Source organism: Amblyraja radiata, chromosome 7 (genome assembly GCF_010909765.2).
Source record: "Amblyraja radiata isolate CabotCenter1 chromosome 7, sAmbRad1.1.pri, whole genome shotgun sequence".
NCBI lineage: Eukaryota > Metazoa > Chordata > Chondrichthyes > Rajiformes > Rajidae > Amblyraja > Amblyraja radiata.
The window spans coordinates 9,009,594-9,026,117 of record NC_045962.1 but is presented as its reverse complement, the minus strand read 5'-3'; the positions used below and the strand labels follow the sequence as shown (position 1 = coordinate 9,026,117).

Sequence of the window (16,524 nt, the reverse complement as noted above, 5' to 3'; positions counted from 1 at the left end):
CATTACACCCCTGGTTTTATATTCTAATTTTTATAACCTAATATATTATTTGGTGATGATAATCCGAACCTCGTGGTGACATTGTGATCATTAATAACTATTTGTTCAGAAAATTGTATCAGAGTTAAAATAATGATTGTTCTATGAAACCCATTATAAAAACGTATGCTTCAATATTCAAAGTGTCAGGTCAGGACTGTTTCCATGGTTCAATGGTGTGTTTCTTGTCACACGTGTACAATGAAATTATTTTCTTACATACAGTTCTTACAATTATTGAAGAAGAGTAGCAGCGCAAAATATCATCTGTCCATTGTCTCCACACATATCTAACAGCATCTCATATTTCGCTTGGGCAGCTTAGAGCCCAGTGGTATGAATATTTATTTCTCTAACTTCAAGTAAACCCGGCATTCCCCCTCTCTCTCTATCCCTCCCCCACCCAAGTCGCACCAGCTTCTTGTTTTCACCGAACAAAGGCTAACAATGGCCTGTTTCCTTTATCATCTGCATATCTTTCATTCATTGTTCTTTATCTCTCTACATCATTGTCTATATCTTTTGTTTCCCTTATCCCTACCCAGTCTGAAGAAGTGTCTCGACCTGAACACCACCCATTCCTTCTCTCCAGAGGTGCTGCCTGTTACTCCAGCTTTTTGTGTCTATCTTCTGTTTCCATATCTGTTGTGCTGCTGCAAGTATGCATTTTGTTGTTCGCTTTCAGGACATATGACAATAAAACACTCTTGACTCTTTGCCTGACCCTTGAGATGCTGCCTGGCCACCGTGTTCCTCCAGCACTTTGTGCTTTGCTTAAGGTTCCAGCGTCTGCAGGTCCTTGCTTCTCCTCAACAATCACAATCTGAAGAAGGGTTTCGGCCCGAAACGTTGCCTATTTCCTTCGCTCCATAGATGCTGCTGCACCCGCTGAGTTTCTCCAGCACTTTTGTGTACCTTCTCCACAACAGGTTGTGTTGACTTCAGAGACCAACATTACTAAGAAATTTGAATCTATCCCATTGTGGAAACATGACTTTTACAAATTACATATCCAGTTTCTTCCCAGCTATTATCAGCCAAATGAACCGAGCTATCCCCAAAACACAATTATTCCTGACCTCCTATATACCTCACTGGAGACCCTCAGACTATCCTCAATTGGACTACCTTGCACTAGATGTTATTCCCTTTATCATGTATCTGTACACTGTGGACGGCTTGATTGTAATCATGTGTAGTCTTTCTGCTGACCGGATAGCAGGCAATAAAAAAAGCTTTACACTGTACCTCTGTACATGTGACGATAACTTAAACAAACTGAATGTGTAGGAAGGAACTGCAAATGCTGGTTTACACCAAAGATGGACACAAAAAGCTGGAGTAACTCGGAGTAACAGGCAGCATCTCTGGAGGGAAGGAATGGGTGACGTTTCGGCTCTGAAGAAGGGTCTTGACCCGAAATGTCACCCATTCCTTCTCTCCAGAGATGCTGCCTGTTGCACTGACTAACTGACGTTATGTCTGCAGAAGGTGATGAGGAGGAATAAATGCAAGGGTAGAGAACAAAGGTACTGTGATCCAGTGTGCTTTCCCGTACCTTGGTCTCCAACCTCTGACTGTACGAATTCCACGGCTTCCCTAATGTGGTCCGGGTTGGTCACGTTCAGCTGCACTGTTCTCATCCTAGCCGAGCAGTCTATCTGAAGCCCTTCCATGCCGCCCGCTGACAGGCAGGCAGCGATCACGTTGAACCCTTGCTTGTCCAGTTGCTTCGCCAACAGGTTTCCAAACCCACTGTCACATCCGGTCACAAAGACGTATTTCTCCTGGATATTTCCCAGGTGCAGGTTGTCTCGAATTAACCAGCAGAGGGAGAAGAGGACCGAGATTGCCAGAAGCATTGACTGAACTGGAGTCATTTGGAACAGCTGAGGGAAGCACAAGAACAAGTTGTAGATACAGTTAACCCTGTGCAGTCACATGTACATGGGTGTGGACAGAATGGGTGTGGAGAGGTTGTTTCCACTGATGGGAGATCGAGGACCAGAGGGCACGGAATAAAAGGACGTTCCTTTAGGAAGGAGATGAGGAGGAATTTCGTTATTCAGATGGTGTTGATCTGTGGAATTCATTGCCACAGAAGGCTGTGAAGGCCAAGTCAATGGATATTTTTAAGGCAGAGATAGATAGATTCTTGATTAATACAGGTGTCAGGGGTTATGGGGAGAAGGCAGGAGAATGGGGCTGAGAGGGGAAGGTGGATCGGCCATGAATAGAAACATAGAAACATAGAAATTAGGTGCAGGAGTAGGCCATTCGGCCCTTCGAGCCTGCACCGCCATTCAATATGATCATGGCTGATCATCCAACTCAGTATCCCGTACCTGCCTTCTATCCATACCCTCTGATCCTCTTAGCCACAAGGGCCACATCTAACTCCCTCTTAAATATAGCCAATGAACTGGCCTCGACTACCCTCTGTGGCAGGGAGTTCCAGAGATTCACCACTCTCTGTGTGAAAAAGTTCTTCTCATCTCGGTTTTAAAGGATTTCCCCCTTATCCTTAAGCTGTGACCCCTTGTCCTGGACTTCCCCAACATCGGGAGCAATCTTCCTGCATCTAGCCTGTCCAACCCCTTAAGAATTTTGTAAGTTTCTATAAGATCCCCTCTCAATCTCCTAAATTCTAGAGAGTATAAACCAAGTCTATCCAGTCTTTCTTCATAAGACAGTCCTGACATCCCAGGAATCAGTCTGGTGAACCTTCTCTGCACTCCCTCTATGGCAATAATGTCCTTCCTCAGATTTGGAGACCAAAACTGTACGCAATACTCCAGGTGTGGTCTCACCAAGACCCTGTACAACTGCAGTAGAACCTCCCTGCTCCTATACTCAAATCCTTTTGCTATGAAAGCTAACATACCATTCGCTTTCTTCACTGCCTGCTGCACCTGCATGCCCACTTTCAATGACTGGTGTACCATGACACCCAGGTCTCGCTGCATCTCCCCTTTTCCTAGTCGGCCACCATTTAGATAATAGTCTGCTTTCCTGTTTTTGCCACCAAAATGGATAACCTCACATTTATCCACATTATACTGCATCTGCCAGACATTTGCCCACTCACCCAGCCTATCCAAGTCTCCTTGCAGTCTCCTAGCATCCTCCTCACAGCTAACACTGCCCCCCAGCTTAGTGTCATCCGCAAACTTGGATATATTGCCTTCAATTCCCTCATCCAGATCATTAATATATATTGTAAATAGCTGGGGTCCCAGCACTGAGCCTTGCGGTACCCCACTAGTCACTGCCTGCCATTGTGAAAAGGACCCGTTTACTCCTACTCTTTGCTTCCTGTTTGCCAGCCAGTTCTCTATCCACATCAATACTGAACCCCCAATGCCGTGTGCTTTAAGTTTGTAAACTAATCTCTTATGTGGGACCTTGTCGAAAGCCTTCTGGAAGTCCAGATACACCACATCCACTGGTTCTCCCCTATCCACGCTACTAGTTACATCCTCGAAAAATTCTATAAGATTCGTCAGACATGATTTACCTTTTGTAAATCCATGCTGACTTTGTCCAATGATTTCACCACTTTCCAAATGTGCTGCTATCCCATCTTTAATAACTGACTCTAGCAGTTTCCCCACTACCGATGTTAGACTAACTGGTCTGTAATTCCCCGTTTTCTCTCTCCCTCCCTTCTTAAAAAGTGGGGTTACGTTTGCTACCCGCCAATCCTCAGGAACTACTCCAGAATCTAAAGAGTTTTGAAAGATTATTACTAATGCATCCACTATTTCTGGAGCTACTTCCTTAAGTACTCTGGGATGCAGCCTACCTGGCCCCTGGGCCCTGGAATGAATGCCAGAATGGATTTGATGGGCTGAAGGGCCTAATTCTGCTCCCATCACTTGTGGACTTTACAGGGAATGCATTCTTGGACTTTGTACATTATTGTTGCAAGAAACATCATGCAGTCCGTTTATATTTTACTAAATAATACAAAGCGAGAGAGAAAGGGGGAAGGGTAGAATGGAGAATGAGGGAGAAGGAGAAAAAGAAAGGGGAGAGAGAAAGAATGAGAGTGAAGGGGGAGAGAGAAAGGGGGAGAGAGGGGAAAAAATGTGAGAGGGGAGAGAAAGAAAGAAAGTGAAAGGGGGAGAGAAGGAGACGAGGGAAAGATTGCGGAAGGTGAGAGTAAGGGGGAGAGAGGGAAAGCAAGCACAGACAATGTGGGCCGAAGGGCCCGTTCCTGTGCTGTTCTATGTTCATCTTTAATTGTGATCGTAGCTCTCTGTGTCTTGCCAAGTGGTTCATTGCAATGTTATTGTCCACACAGAGCTGCCGCAGACAACCCACCACAGCAGTTTCAAACATTAAATTCTGAATAACATTCCATGCCCTCAAAATAATTCCTCTCGCTGACTGGGAAGAGAGACAAATAATCGGAACATTAAGAAACTAACCTGTAGGACATATTCAAAAACATCTTCCACTTTGGTCGAAGCCTGGCAATAAAATGAGATGGCATTAAGTTGCATCTTTACTGCAAAAGGATCGGTCAAAATCATTTTCAAATATACAGGACTGCATTACTGCCCCTGCAAGATGGTCTGTCCAGTACTTAATTCCATTGACCTGAAAATACAGTAATTCTTTTGAATTTTCTATTAATTTAAGAGATTTTTCTATCTTAACATACATCAGTTATGATGCCCATTTTAAAAGGATGGTGTTAATAATGCAAATTATAGAAATACGTTGGTGAATACGTTGGTTGTTGAACTATGTTCAGTTTTGGTCAGAAGGTAGACACAAAATGCTGGAGTAGCTCAGCCGGACAGGCAGTGTCTCTGGAGAGAAGGATGGGTGACATTTCGGGTTGAGACCCTTCTTCAGACTTGTTCACCCTGCTGTAGGAAAGACGTTGACAAGCTGGGAAGAGTGCAGAGAAGATTTACGGGGATGTTGCCAGGACTCGGGGGCCTGAGCTATAGGGAGAGGTTGAGCAGGCTGGAACTCTATTCTTGAAGCGCAGAAGGATGAGGTGTGATCTTATAGAGGTGTATAAAATCATGAAGGGAATAGATAGGGTGAAAGCAGTCTTTTACCCAGAGCAGGGGAATCAAGAACTAGAGAAGAGATTTAAGGTGAGAGGTGAGAGAATTAATAGGAACGTGAGGGGCAACTGTATATGGAACGAGCTGCCGGAGGAGGTAGTTGACGCAGGTTCTATAGCAACATTAAAAGACACTTTAACAAATACATGGATAGGAAAGGCTTTGAGGGATATGGGCCAAACATGGGCAGGTGGGACTAGCTTGCAAGGGGCATCTTGGTTGGCATGGGAGAGTTTGGCTGAAGGGCCTGTTTCCATTCTGTGTGACTACATGATTCGATGCTTCAAGACTCTACATACACTGTGTGATCACACGGATAATATTTATAAGTAAAACATTCGGACAAATGTTTGCTCTGGACTTACTGAAGTTAACCCAGTGACTGCTGCACACAACACATGTTTCAGTGTGCAGGAAGGAACCGCAGATGCTGGTTTATACCGAAGCAGACACTCATCTCTGGAGAAAAAGGATGGGTGATGTTTCAGGTTGGGCGTGTCGTAAGAAGGGTCCCGACCCGAAACAGCACCTTTTTTTTTCTCCAGATATGCTGCCTGACCCGCTGAGCTACTCCAGCATTTTGTGTCTGCATGCATTTTCCTGATCTCTATTCTCTGATTTTATCAGGGATTCATATTTTAAACTGCACACATAAGCATTTCCAATTACACAATAAGCTAAGGTATACATTTTCTTGAAATCTGAAATTAGTTTAGTTTAATTTAGATATACAGCGTGTAAACGGGCCCTTCGGCCCACTGAGTCCGCACTGCCCACCAGTGCACACTAACACTATCCTACACATACTAGGGACAATACACTTATACCAAGCCAATTAGCCTACAAACCTGTACACCTTTGGAGTGTGGGAGGAAACTGAAGATCTCGGAGAAAACCCACGCGGTGACGGGGAGAACAGACAGCGCCCGTAGTTGGGATCGAACCCGGGTTTCTGGCGCTGTAAGCGATGTAAAGCAGCAACTCTACCGCTGAACCACCGTGCTGCCCTGGAATTCTGGGAATATGATCAGACGATGCCTTCGTTGTTCAATTGATCGCCAATACAGATATCCACACGAAACATTGACACACCAGCAGAGATGTTTGCTGATATTTTCACACCTGCCTTAAGCTGCAGAAATCTCACAACCGTTAAGCTGCTTGTTCCAATCCCTTAGTCTTAAGAGATCACAGCCAGGTCTTCATATTATCAAGTATACAAGAGAGGTATTTAATAATATTTTCCTATATTACAGAAATATTTCCCAAGAGAATATTCCTGTCTATCATTCAGTTCCTGGATTAACTCATTTCTATATTTCCTGCAACATTTTTTTGTTTTGTATTTGTTTTTAGAGATGCAGCACAGAAAGAGGCCCTTCGGCTAACTGAGCACGCACGGACCATTGCTCACCTGTTCACACTATTGCCCCACTTTCTCATCCACTCCCTGCACACTAGGGACAATTTACAGAGGGGCAATTAACCCACAAACCCGCACGCGTTTGGAATGTGGGAGGAAACCGGAGCACCCGGAGGAAACCCACGCGGTCACGGAGAGAACGTGCAAATTCTGCACTGACAATACTCAAGTTCAGGATCGAACAAGGGGCCTCTGGCGCTGTGAGGTAGCAGCTCTAACCACTGCACCACTGTGCCAGCCTGGAGCCAAATGCTAAGTAATTAGTTTAACGTTTCAAGTGTACACGATAGTTTGAACAAATACCAGTTTGTTTTCACGTACTGCCTCTTAAGAGCCGAATGATTTATTTGGAAATTTACAGAATACACTCGTGAATAATCTATCCAGAAAAATACAGAGACAAACAGCACAACTATTCAAGAAAGACACAAAGTGCTGGAGTAACTCGGCGGGTCAGGCAGCATCTCTGGCAAATATGAAGAAGGAAGACTGAAAAAGTGTCCAGACCTGAAACGTCACCTATCCATGTTCTCCAGAGTTGCTGCCTGACCCGCTGAGTTACTCCAGCACTCTGTGAAACGTCACCTATCCATGTTCTCCACAGATGCTGCCTGACCCGCTGAGTAACTCCAGCACTCTGTGAAACATCACCTATCCATGTTCTCCAGAGATGCTACCTGACCGGTTGAGTTACTCCAGCACCCTGTGTCTATCTTTGGTACAAACCAGCAACTGCAGTTCTTTGTTTCAACAACCTGATTGTTAGGTCATTTGGCAACTGTGACTTACATTGTTTTGAGGAATGGTATCTTCCATTGGACCAAGATGAGTGGGTTGTTACGGGTGCCTGGAGCTGTTTGCTTGATGGAGTGCAGTCTGCGGTATAAAAATACCTCCGCTTTAAACAGGATCATCGCCACTGAGCTCCTTATGTGAGGTGCATGCTCAGAAATCTCCTTGCGTTACCCGTACGTTATGTAAGGCTGATTTTTCTGGTGAATGTGTTCACATCTTGTCACAAATAGGTGAAGCATCACAATGTGTACGATCGTGAGAGGAACAGACAGGGTGAATGCACAAAGTCCTTTACCCCAGAGTAGGGGAATCAAAAACCATAACAATTTTGAGCTTTATTCTGCTTGCGATCCAAACAGATCATGAGAGGAATAGATAGAACGTACACTGCTGTTTACCCGGGGTAGGGGAAATTGAGAACCATTGGCTTAAGGTGAGGGGGGAAAGATTTACCAGGAACATGAGGGGCAACGTTTTCACACAAAGGGTGGTGGGTGAATGGAACGAGCTGCAGGAGGAGGAGGTTGAGGCAGGTACTGTAACAATGTTTAAAAAAACATTTGGAGAGGTTTTGAAGGATATGGGCCAAATACAGGCAGGTGGGACTTGTGTAGATGGGCCATGTTGGTCTGCATGGGCAAGTTGGAACAAAAGGCCTGTTTCCACGTTGTGGATGTCTAATTCAAATATTTGACCTTTCAATCATTCATTTATATCGGGGACAGTGGGGGGCAGATCTTGAATGTCTACAGGTGTACAGTAGAGAGCATATTGACTGGTTGCATCATGGTCTGGTTCAGCAACTCGAACGTCCAGGAACGAAGGGAATTGCGGAGTGGTGGACACACAAAAATACAAACAAGCCCACTACCATAATGCAAAATAAAACAAAAATTCTTAAATATTAAATTGCTATTTCCCCATCTTTATTAAGGACCACGTGGGATCCATTATGTCCCTGTCACACGGGAGGGCTGGTCCACGAATGCAATATTCCACCACTCACCCATAGCCCTCAACTGCGCAGGCGCAACTGAAGGGTTCTCGTTATGACACCAGAGATAACCCGTGGTGATGCGAGTTACGGCAACCCTCCCCAAGTACGCCTCGCCATCCCGCTTCCTACCCCTATCCTCCTCCATTCCCCCTCATCCCCAACACTTCCTCGCCCTCCTCTTCACCCTCCCTCTTCTCTCCGCTCTCCTCCTCCCCTCCCCCACTCGCTCGCTTGCCTTTCCCTCCCTCACCTTTCCTCTACCCTCAGCCACTCCCTCCCTCCCACCATAACCCCTCTCCCCTCCCGACTCCCCTTGACATCATTGTGAGGTGAAAGCTGCTGTGTTTTTTAAAACTTCATTTTTTTAAATGTAAATGAGATCCCATTGTGATGTTATTGTGGGGTGGAACACTGCTGATGGGCAGTTTATGTAAATGAGATTCCATTGTGACGTCATACGCTGCCCGCCAGTGCAGATGGAAGCGATTTTTCTCAAAGTTGTTTTTTGTACAGTTTCAAATGTGAATAACGTAAAATATACCATCAATCTGAACAAAGCTTGATACAGCACACCACAGGACAATGATGAGTAAGGTGATTTGTAGCGCTATCTTGCACCATTTTTGTGTAATTTCAGGATCACTCATCGCAGACAAGCACATAGACAGATAAATAAACAAGATGAAAGTTTTAGTAATAGTTAGATAGATAGATAGATAGATAGATAGATAGATAGATAGATAGATAGATAGATAGATAGATAGATAGATAGATAGATAGATAGATAGATAGATAGATAGATAGATAGATAGATAGATAGATAGATAGATAGATAGATAGATAGATAGAGAGCCTTCTTCCACCTGGTGCCGTGACTCACAGATGGCCAGCTTGGCCAGGCATAGGAGCAACCCAACCAGGACATTTTCAGTCCTACTCTCTCCCCTGTGTGTCCGAAGATGACGGTGGGTGTGAAGTGCAGCCAGAAGGCAAGGAGCAGCCCCTTTAGATATTGGAACAGGGACTGCAACCTCACACACTCCATATACACTTGATACACAGACTCTTCCAGCCCGCAAAAGTGGCAGGCGGCTGGCAAGTCTGTGAACCGCGAGAAACAGGTTACAAGGGACTCCTCGGTGCAGTACCCTCCACCCCAGGTCCCCAATGTAGGGGGGATAATCCCTGTGGGGAGGAACCACAACCGCACCCCCCCCCCCCCCCCTCGTGACAAGAAGGCAACACCAACCGCCACTTGGTGGACCAGAACGAGGAAGTGCAGGGTGTGGAGGAGGAGCCCGTACAGGACACGCCTCCCTGTGTCTCGGAGGGAGATTGTATTGTATTGTATTGTATTCAAATTTATTGTCATTGTCTCAGTTAGAGACAACGAAATGAATTTCCCTTACAGGCAGTATCATAAAAATAAAAAATAAATAAATAATAATAAATAATAAAACATATTAAAAATAAAATAGAATTTTAAAAAAAGCACAAACACTGAAAGTCCACGACACAACATAACACAGTGGCACCAAGGTGAGGAAGGCACCATAGTCCAGCCAGCCTCCCCTCCGTTCTTCCCAGATGTTCACTCGTGGTCGAGGCCTTCCTAGCACCCGCAGTCGCCACCCCGGGTGGCCCGATTTTCAGGCCCTCACGCCGGGCTGGTGGAACGCCGAACCCCGACGGTGAAAATCCTCCTCAGCGGCCCGGACCCCCCGATCAGCCGCCTCCCGCAGCCGGAGTCCGCAGCTCCCGAGTCCGCAGCCCCCGTGTCCGCAGCCCCCGAGTCCGCAGCCCCCGTGTCCGCAGCCCCCGAGTCCGCAGCCCCCGAGTCCGCAGCCCCCGAGTCCGCAGCCCCCGAGTCCGCAGCTCCCGAGTCCGCAGGCCGAGCCGGGCAGAGTCGCAGGACCCCGCGCTGTCCATCAGCGCCGCCCGCGTTGGGAGCTCCGCAAACCGCAGCTCCATGATGTCGGTGCCGCAGGCCCAGCACACCGGGCTCCAGACGGCGATCCCCGGTAAGGCATCGCCAGCCTCGCGATGTTACAGCGCTGTCCCGCCGCTGCTGGCGCTCTGGTCGATCCCGGCAGGAAAGGCCGCGCTAATCCAGTAGGTAGGCCGCTGGGGGGGGGGGGGGGGGGGCGAGGACGCGACTCGAATAATAGTCGCGTCCTCACCAGGAAGCGGCTGAAGGACGGTATCCTCCGCACCGTACCCTCTTCCCCCACATCAAAACACAAAAAAACCACAAAAAAATACACTTTTACATAACTAAATAAACAAAAAAATAAAAAGATACCGGGCTGTAGGTGGAGGCTGCTGGCACCAGCGCCACCGGAAGTACAACACCATGATGGATGAAGGGTGTCGAGGAAAGGCGGCTCAAGTTGTGCGGGACCAGCTCCCGGGAAGGATTACGGCGCCTGGGTCCGATGAGAACTTCCGGATGAGCGGGGGTTTGCTCAGCTACAAGTACCCCACACGTTCAAGCCTCCCCGACACCCAGTGGGGCGGGACAAGGATCGGCTCCTCTCACACCCGGGCTGTCGCCCTCCACCGGCGGATGGGGTCCCTGGTCGATGGCAACCAAGTTCCAGATTCTCAGCGGGTCCCGGTAGAAGCCGGGCATCCTCTGCAGGACAGCATGTCTGACGCCCAGCGCAGGAAGACCTCCCCACCACCAAAGGGATCTGCAGAGAGGGGTGGACACTGCCCAGTCCATCACGGGTACTGACCTCCCCACCATCGAAGGGATCTACAGGAGTCGCTGCCTCAAAAAGGCAGTCAGCATCGTCAAAGACCCACAACACCCTGGCCACTCTTTCATCTCGCTGCTACCATCAGGAAGAAGGTACAGGAGCCTGAAATCTATAACCTTGAAGGTACAGGAGCCTGAAATCCATTGCTAGATATCGCTATAGAGATATCTAGCAATGGAGTACTAGGACTTATGGAGAGCGAGACTTTATTACGTAAAATCACAGAAGAACTGCCCCGGGAGACAGTTCCTCAAGAATATAGGTTTATTTACTGCCGAACAAACAAATGTATGTGCAGACTAGCCCAGACACGAGTTCCTTAAATAGCTTAAAGGGCTTTCTCACTGTGCGACCTGAAGCAAGACTTAACAAGATTTAACATCGTGGGAACCTTCTGCGATAGCAGTACGGCATTCGTGGACCACCGAGGACCTCCGTGGCGCTAACGGCAGGTTAGGTCGGGAGAAAATTCAAACATTTTTGAATTTCTCCAAGAGTGCCTAGAGCACTTTTTGGTGAGCGTTGCAACATTGTATGAACGCAGTGGCCCGTGCGATATCCGTAATAACTCTTGCGGGTACCGTGGGAACTCCTGCGAACGGTGAGTAACTGACCAGTTTGATTGTCAGTGCTTGTTTTACCTCATTGTTAAATAAATATATTTTTTACTATCAGCTTGATGTCTGCAATTCTTCATTAACACATCACTACAAGATGAATGTCTCTAATGTTATAATCCCTCTCATGCTGAAACACAAAATAGTTGAAGGGAGGTGAATAATCACATTTTCATTCTTTTTCATTTTTGAGTGTTCAGGTACCTCACTTGCTGAGCTATTTTACTCCAGCAGTTTGTGTCTCTTTTTGTCTAAAGCAGTTTCTAAGACTGGAGGAACTCCGCGGGCCAGGCAGCATCTACGGAGGGAAATGGACATGCGACCCTTTCTTCAGGCTGCCTTATCTCTCCCCCCCCCCCCCCTCCCCCCAACTCCCACCCCCACACACAAATGCTGGAGAAACTCAGCGGGTGCAGCAGCATCTATGGAACGAAAGAAATAGGCAACGTTTCGGCCCGAAAAGTTGCCTATTTCTTTTTTTTTTTTTTTTTTTTTTTCCCTTTTTTTTAATTAGAAGTAGACATATTATAAAATGTAGTTACATATTATAGTAAAAAAAAAAACTTTTCATATACATCAGTCATACATTATTAAAATTTTCCATTATCAATTACTTCTGCTTCTAGTATTTTTATTTTTTATAGAAAGCGAGAAAAAGAGGGTAGAAAGTTACAAATAAAAAAGAAAGCAAAAAAACAAAACAAAAAACAATACAACAGAAAAACAAGGGAGGTGGAATGGGTTACCTGTAATACATCAATGGAGATAGGTTCGTAGGTTATAAAGTATAGAGTATAGTTTTTCATCTGTTCCTGAGTTCAAGTTTCAGCTGGGTCCTCGTGCTGTGCCAATCTATCCCTTCAGATAGTTAATGAATGGAGCCCAAATTTTATGGAAAAGATCTTGTTTGTCCATTAAGACAAGTCTAATTCTTTCTAAGTATAGGGTCTCCGACATTTCCGTAATCCACATTTTAATTGTGGGGGTTGTAGGGCCTTTCCAAAATTTTAATATTAATTTTTTTCCGGTTATTATACTGTAATTGAGGAAGTTTCTTTGGTTTGTTGTGAGTGTTAAGCTTTGTTCTGATAGTCCAAGTATTATTAATTTTGTGTCTGGGTCCAGTTTTGTATTAATAACTTCTGAAGTTATTTCAAAAATATCTGTCCAGAAATGTTTAAGTTTTATACAGTTTGCAAACGTATGTGTTAAATTAGCCTCTAAATGTAGACATTTATCACAAATAGGAGAGATTTGTGGGAAGATTCTATTTAGTTTTATTTTAGAGAAGTGTAGTCTATGTAAGACCTTGAATTGTATTAAAGTATGTCTGGCATTTAATGAACATTGATGTATTTGTTGTAAACTTTCGTCCCACATATCTTTCGTGATAGGATGACCTATTTCATTTTCCCATTTGTATCTATATGGTTCGGTCGGTGGTACCTCGTTATTTAGTAGGGTGTTATAAATATAAGCTATTAGTTTTTCAGTATTAGGATGCTTGTTCAGACATTCATCAAGAATTTCTGATTCCCTATTCCTGTAAACTTGTGTATTAGATTTAACATAATCTCTAATTTGTAGATATCTGAAGAAATTATTTGAGTGCAGTCCATAATTCAGTTGTAACTCTTGAAATGAAAGAAAAGTACCTTTCCCATAAAGATGTCCTATATTTTTGATTCCATGATTTTTCCATTGTGTGAAACCTTTGTCCATAAAGGATGATTTGAATAAAGGATTATTTACAATGGGAAGGCAGAGTGGTATATTATTCAATTTTAAATCTTTTTTTATTTGTTTCCAAATTCGTATTCCACTATGTATTATGGGGTTTTCTTTATAGGTTTTTTTGTGCAGTTTTGTGGGGGCAAATATGATCGGTCCAATTTCAAAAGGTAGACAGTCTTCCTTTTCCATCATTAGCCAATCTGGTTGTTGGTCCATTTCTTCCAGCCAAAAATTCATGTTTTTAATATGGACTGCCCAAAAATAAAATAAGAAATTTGGCAAAGCCAGACCTCCATTTATCTTTGATTTACATAAATGTTTTTTACTTATTCTATGATTCTTATAATCCCAGACAAAACTTGTAACAATGGAGACGACTTTTTTGAAAAAAGTTTTTGGGATATATATCGGAATTAATTGAAGTAGGTACAGCAGTTGCGGTAAAAAAATCATTTTTATAGCATTAATTCTCCCAAGCATTGAAATGGGGAGTGTTTTCCAGTATTGAATATTCTTATGTAGTTTATTCAGTAAGGGTGGGAAATTTAGTTTAAATAAAGAGGTGTATGTCTTAGTTACATAGATTCCTAAGTATTTAAATTTATCTTTAACTATTTTAAAAGGGGATTGTTGTATGGTATGTAAATTGAATTTTGTTATTGGCATGATTTCGCTTTTATTCCAATTGATTCTATATCCCGAAAACTGACCAAATTGAGTTATTAGATTTAATAGGTTTGGAATACTAGTTTCTAATTTTGTAATATATATTAGTATATCATCTGCATATAAGGAGATGTTATTCCTTGTGTCTCTAGTATTGTATCCAAATATTCCTGGATGGTTTCTAATGATTTCTGCTAGGGGTTCGATTGCAAGAGCAAATAATAGTGGGGATAGTGAGCATCCTTGTCTACAGCCTCTAAAGAGATTAAATTTAGTTGATAACATTTTGTTTGTTAATATTCTAGCTGTTGGGTTAGAATATAACAATTTAACCCATGTACAGTACTTCTCTCCTAGTTGAAATTTTTCCATCACCGAAAATAAATATGGCCATTCTACCTGGTCAAATGCTTTTTCAGCATCTAACGAGATAATTGCTAGCTCTGCGTTAGGGATTCTATTGGAGTATATAATATTAAATAATCTTCTCAGATTAAATAATGAATACCGTTTGGGGATAAACCCTGTTTGGTCAGGATGTATTAATTTACTGATCACTAAGCTCAATCTATTAGATAGAATCTTAGTTAATATTTTCTGATCAGTATTTAAGAGGGCTATAGCTCTGTATGAACCTGGGTCTTCAAGATCCTTGTCCGTTTTTGGTATAAGTATGATTGTTGATTCATTTAGAGTTTCTGGGAGTTTCTGTTGAGTATATGCGTATTTGTACATTGTCTGTAGGCGCGGGGAAAGCAAATCATAAATTTTTTTATAAAATTCCGAATTTAGACCATCGGGTCCTGCCGACTTTCCGTTTTTTAAGGACTTTATTGATTCTTCAATGTCTTTTATCGTAATTTCAGCCCCTAGCAATTCTCTCTCTTTCTGATCTAGACCCGCAAACTTACAATTCTGTAAAAATGTTTCCATTCCCGTTGATTGTTCTGTTATTTTAGATGAATACAATTTTTGGTAGTATTGTAGAAATCTATCATTAATATCTTTAGGCAGTGTTAATGTTTCTCCCTTATCTGTTCTAATTTTGTATATTGTTTTTTCCCCGTCCAATTTGCGAAGTTGACGCGCTAATAGTTTTTGTGGTTTGTCACCAAATTCAAAATTTAATTGTTTTGTATGTTGATAAAGTTTTATAACTTGGTCTGAATAAATCTTGTTTAATTTATATTTCAATACTGCAATTTTATTGTGTTTTATCGTGGATGGTGCTGCTGCATTTTCTGTGTCTAATTGTTTTATTTCCATTTCCAGTTTCTGTTGTTTGGCCCTATTCTCTTTATTAAAAAATGATTGGGAAGAAATTAATGCTCCTCGTACAAATGCTTTAAATGTTTCCCAAAGAAGGGAGGCAGAGATTTCAGGGCTATCGTTAGCCTCAAAAAACATTTTAATCTGTTTTACTAGATATTCATTACATGACTTATCTTTTAAGATTTGGGGATTAAATCTCCATTGTGACTGTGTCTCTGCCATTCCGTTTACTTTGATCATAAATGTTAATGGGGCGTGGTCTGAGATTATGATGTTATGATATTGTGAGTTATAGGTGAATGGGATAAGTTTTGAATCTACTAAAAAATAGTCTATCCTTGAGTAAGTTTTATGTACTGGTGAGTAAAATGAATATTCTCGGCCCGATGGATTTTCAATTCTCCAAACGTCCTTAATATTAGTGGTATTAATGTATGAATTTAAAAATTCACTTGATCGAGATTTTAGTTTTCTTTGAGTTGATGATCTATCCAAACAAGCATCCAATGTACAATTTAAATCTCCACCGATTATTAAGTTTTGTTGTGTACCTTCCGGGATATTGTTAAGAATTCTCTTAAAAAACAGAGGGCTATCAAAATTTGGTCCATACACATTGAGGAGAGTCACCTTTTTTGTGTATAACTCCCCTATTATTATAATATATCTGCCTTCAATGTCTTCTATCGTTGATATATGTTTAAAGGGTATGCCTTTACGAATTAATATTGCAACACCTCTTGATTTATGTGAGAATGAAGAATGGTACGCTTTAGCAATCCATTTTGCTTTCAGTCTGTGTTGTGCTTCCTTTTTAAGATGTGTCTCCTGGAGAAATATTATATCTGTTTTCAATGATTTTAAATGTGCTAACACTTTGCCTCTCTTGATAGGTTCATTAATTCCCTTAACATTCCAAATACAGAATTTAATTCCCTCACCCCCAATTTTTATATTCATGTCTTGCATCTTGTGATTAAGTGGTAGAGCAGATGATTCAGCACACTCAACCCTACCTTATACTTGAACTTCAGGTAGATGAATTTTAGGTCACGTCTGTTTTCCATCCGAACGTATCTCCTTAAATAAAATATGCAATTCCATTCCAAATACAAAATATAATGTGATATAA

The 16,524-nt window shown here is 43.0% G+C and overlaps 1 protein-coding gene across 1 annotated transcript in view; it reads right to left on the bottom strand.

Annotated features, from left to right (window-relative positions):
* Window positions 1-16,524, bottom strand: part of LOC116975673 (retinol dehydrogenase 7-like) — a 41,383-nt gene that overhangs the window by 7,911 nt on the left and 16,948 nt on the right. Inside the window, exons 2-3 of the mRNA XM_033025000.1 lie at window positions 4,473-4,552; window positions 1,598-1,928 (exon numbers count right to left, since the gene is read on the bottom strand). Of these exons, the coding sequence (XP_032880891.1) occupies window positions 1,598-1,928; window positions 4,473-4,552 (411 nt within the window). The remainder of the gene's footprint in view (window positions 1-1,597; window positions 1,929-4,472; window positions 4,553-16,524) is intronic.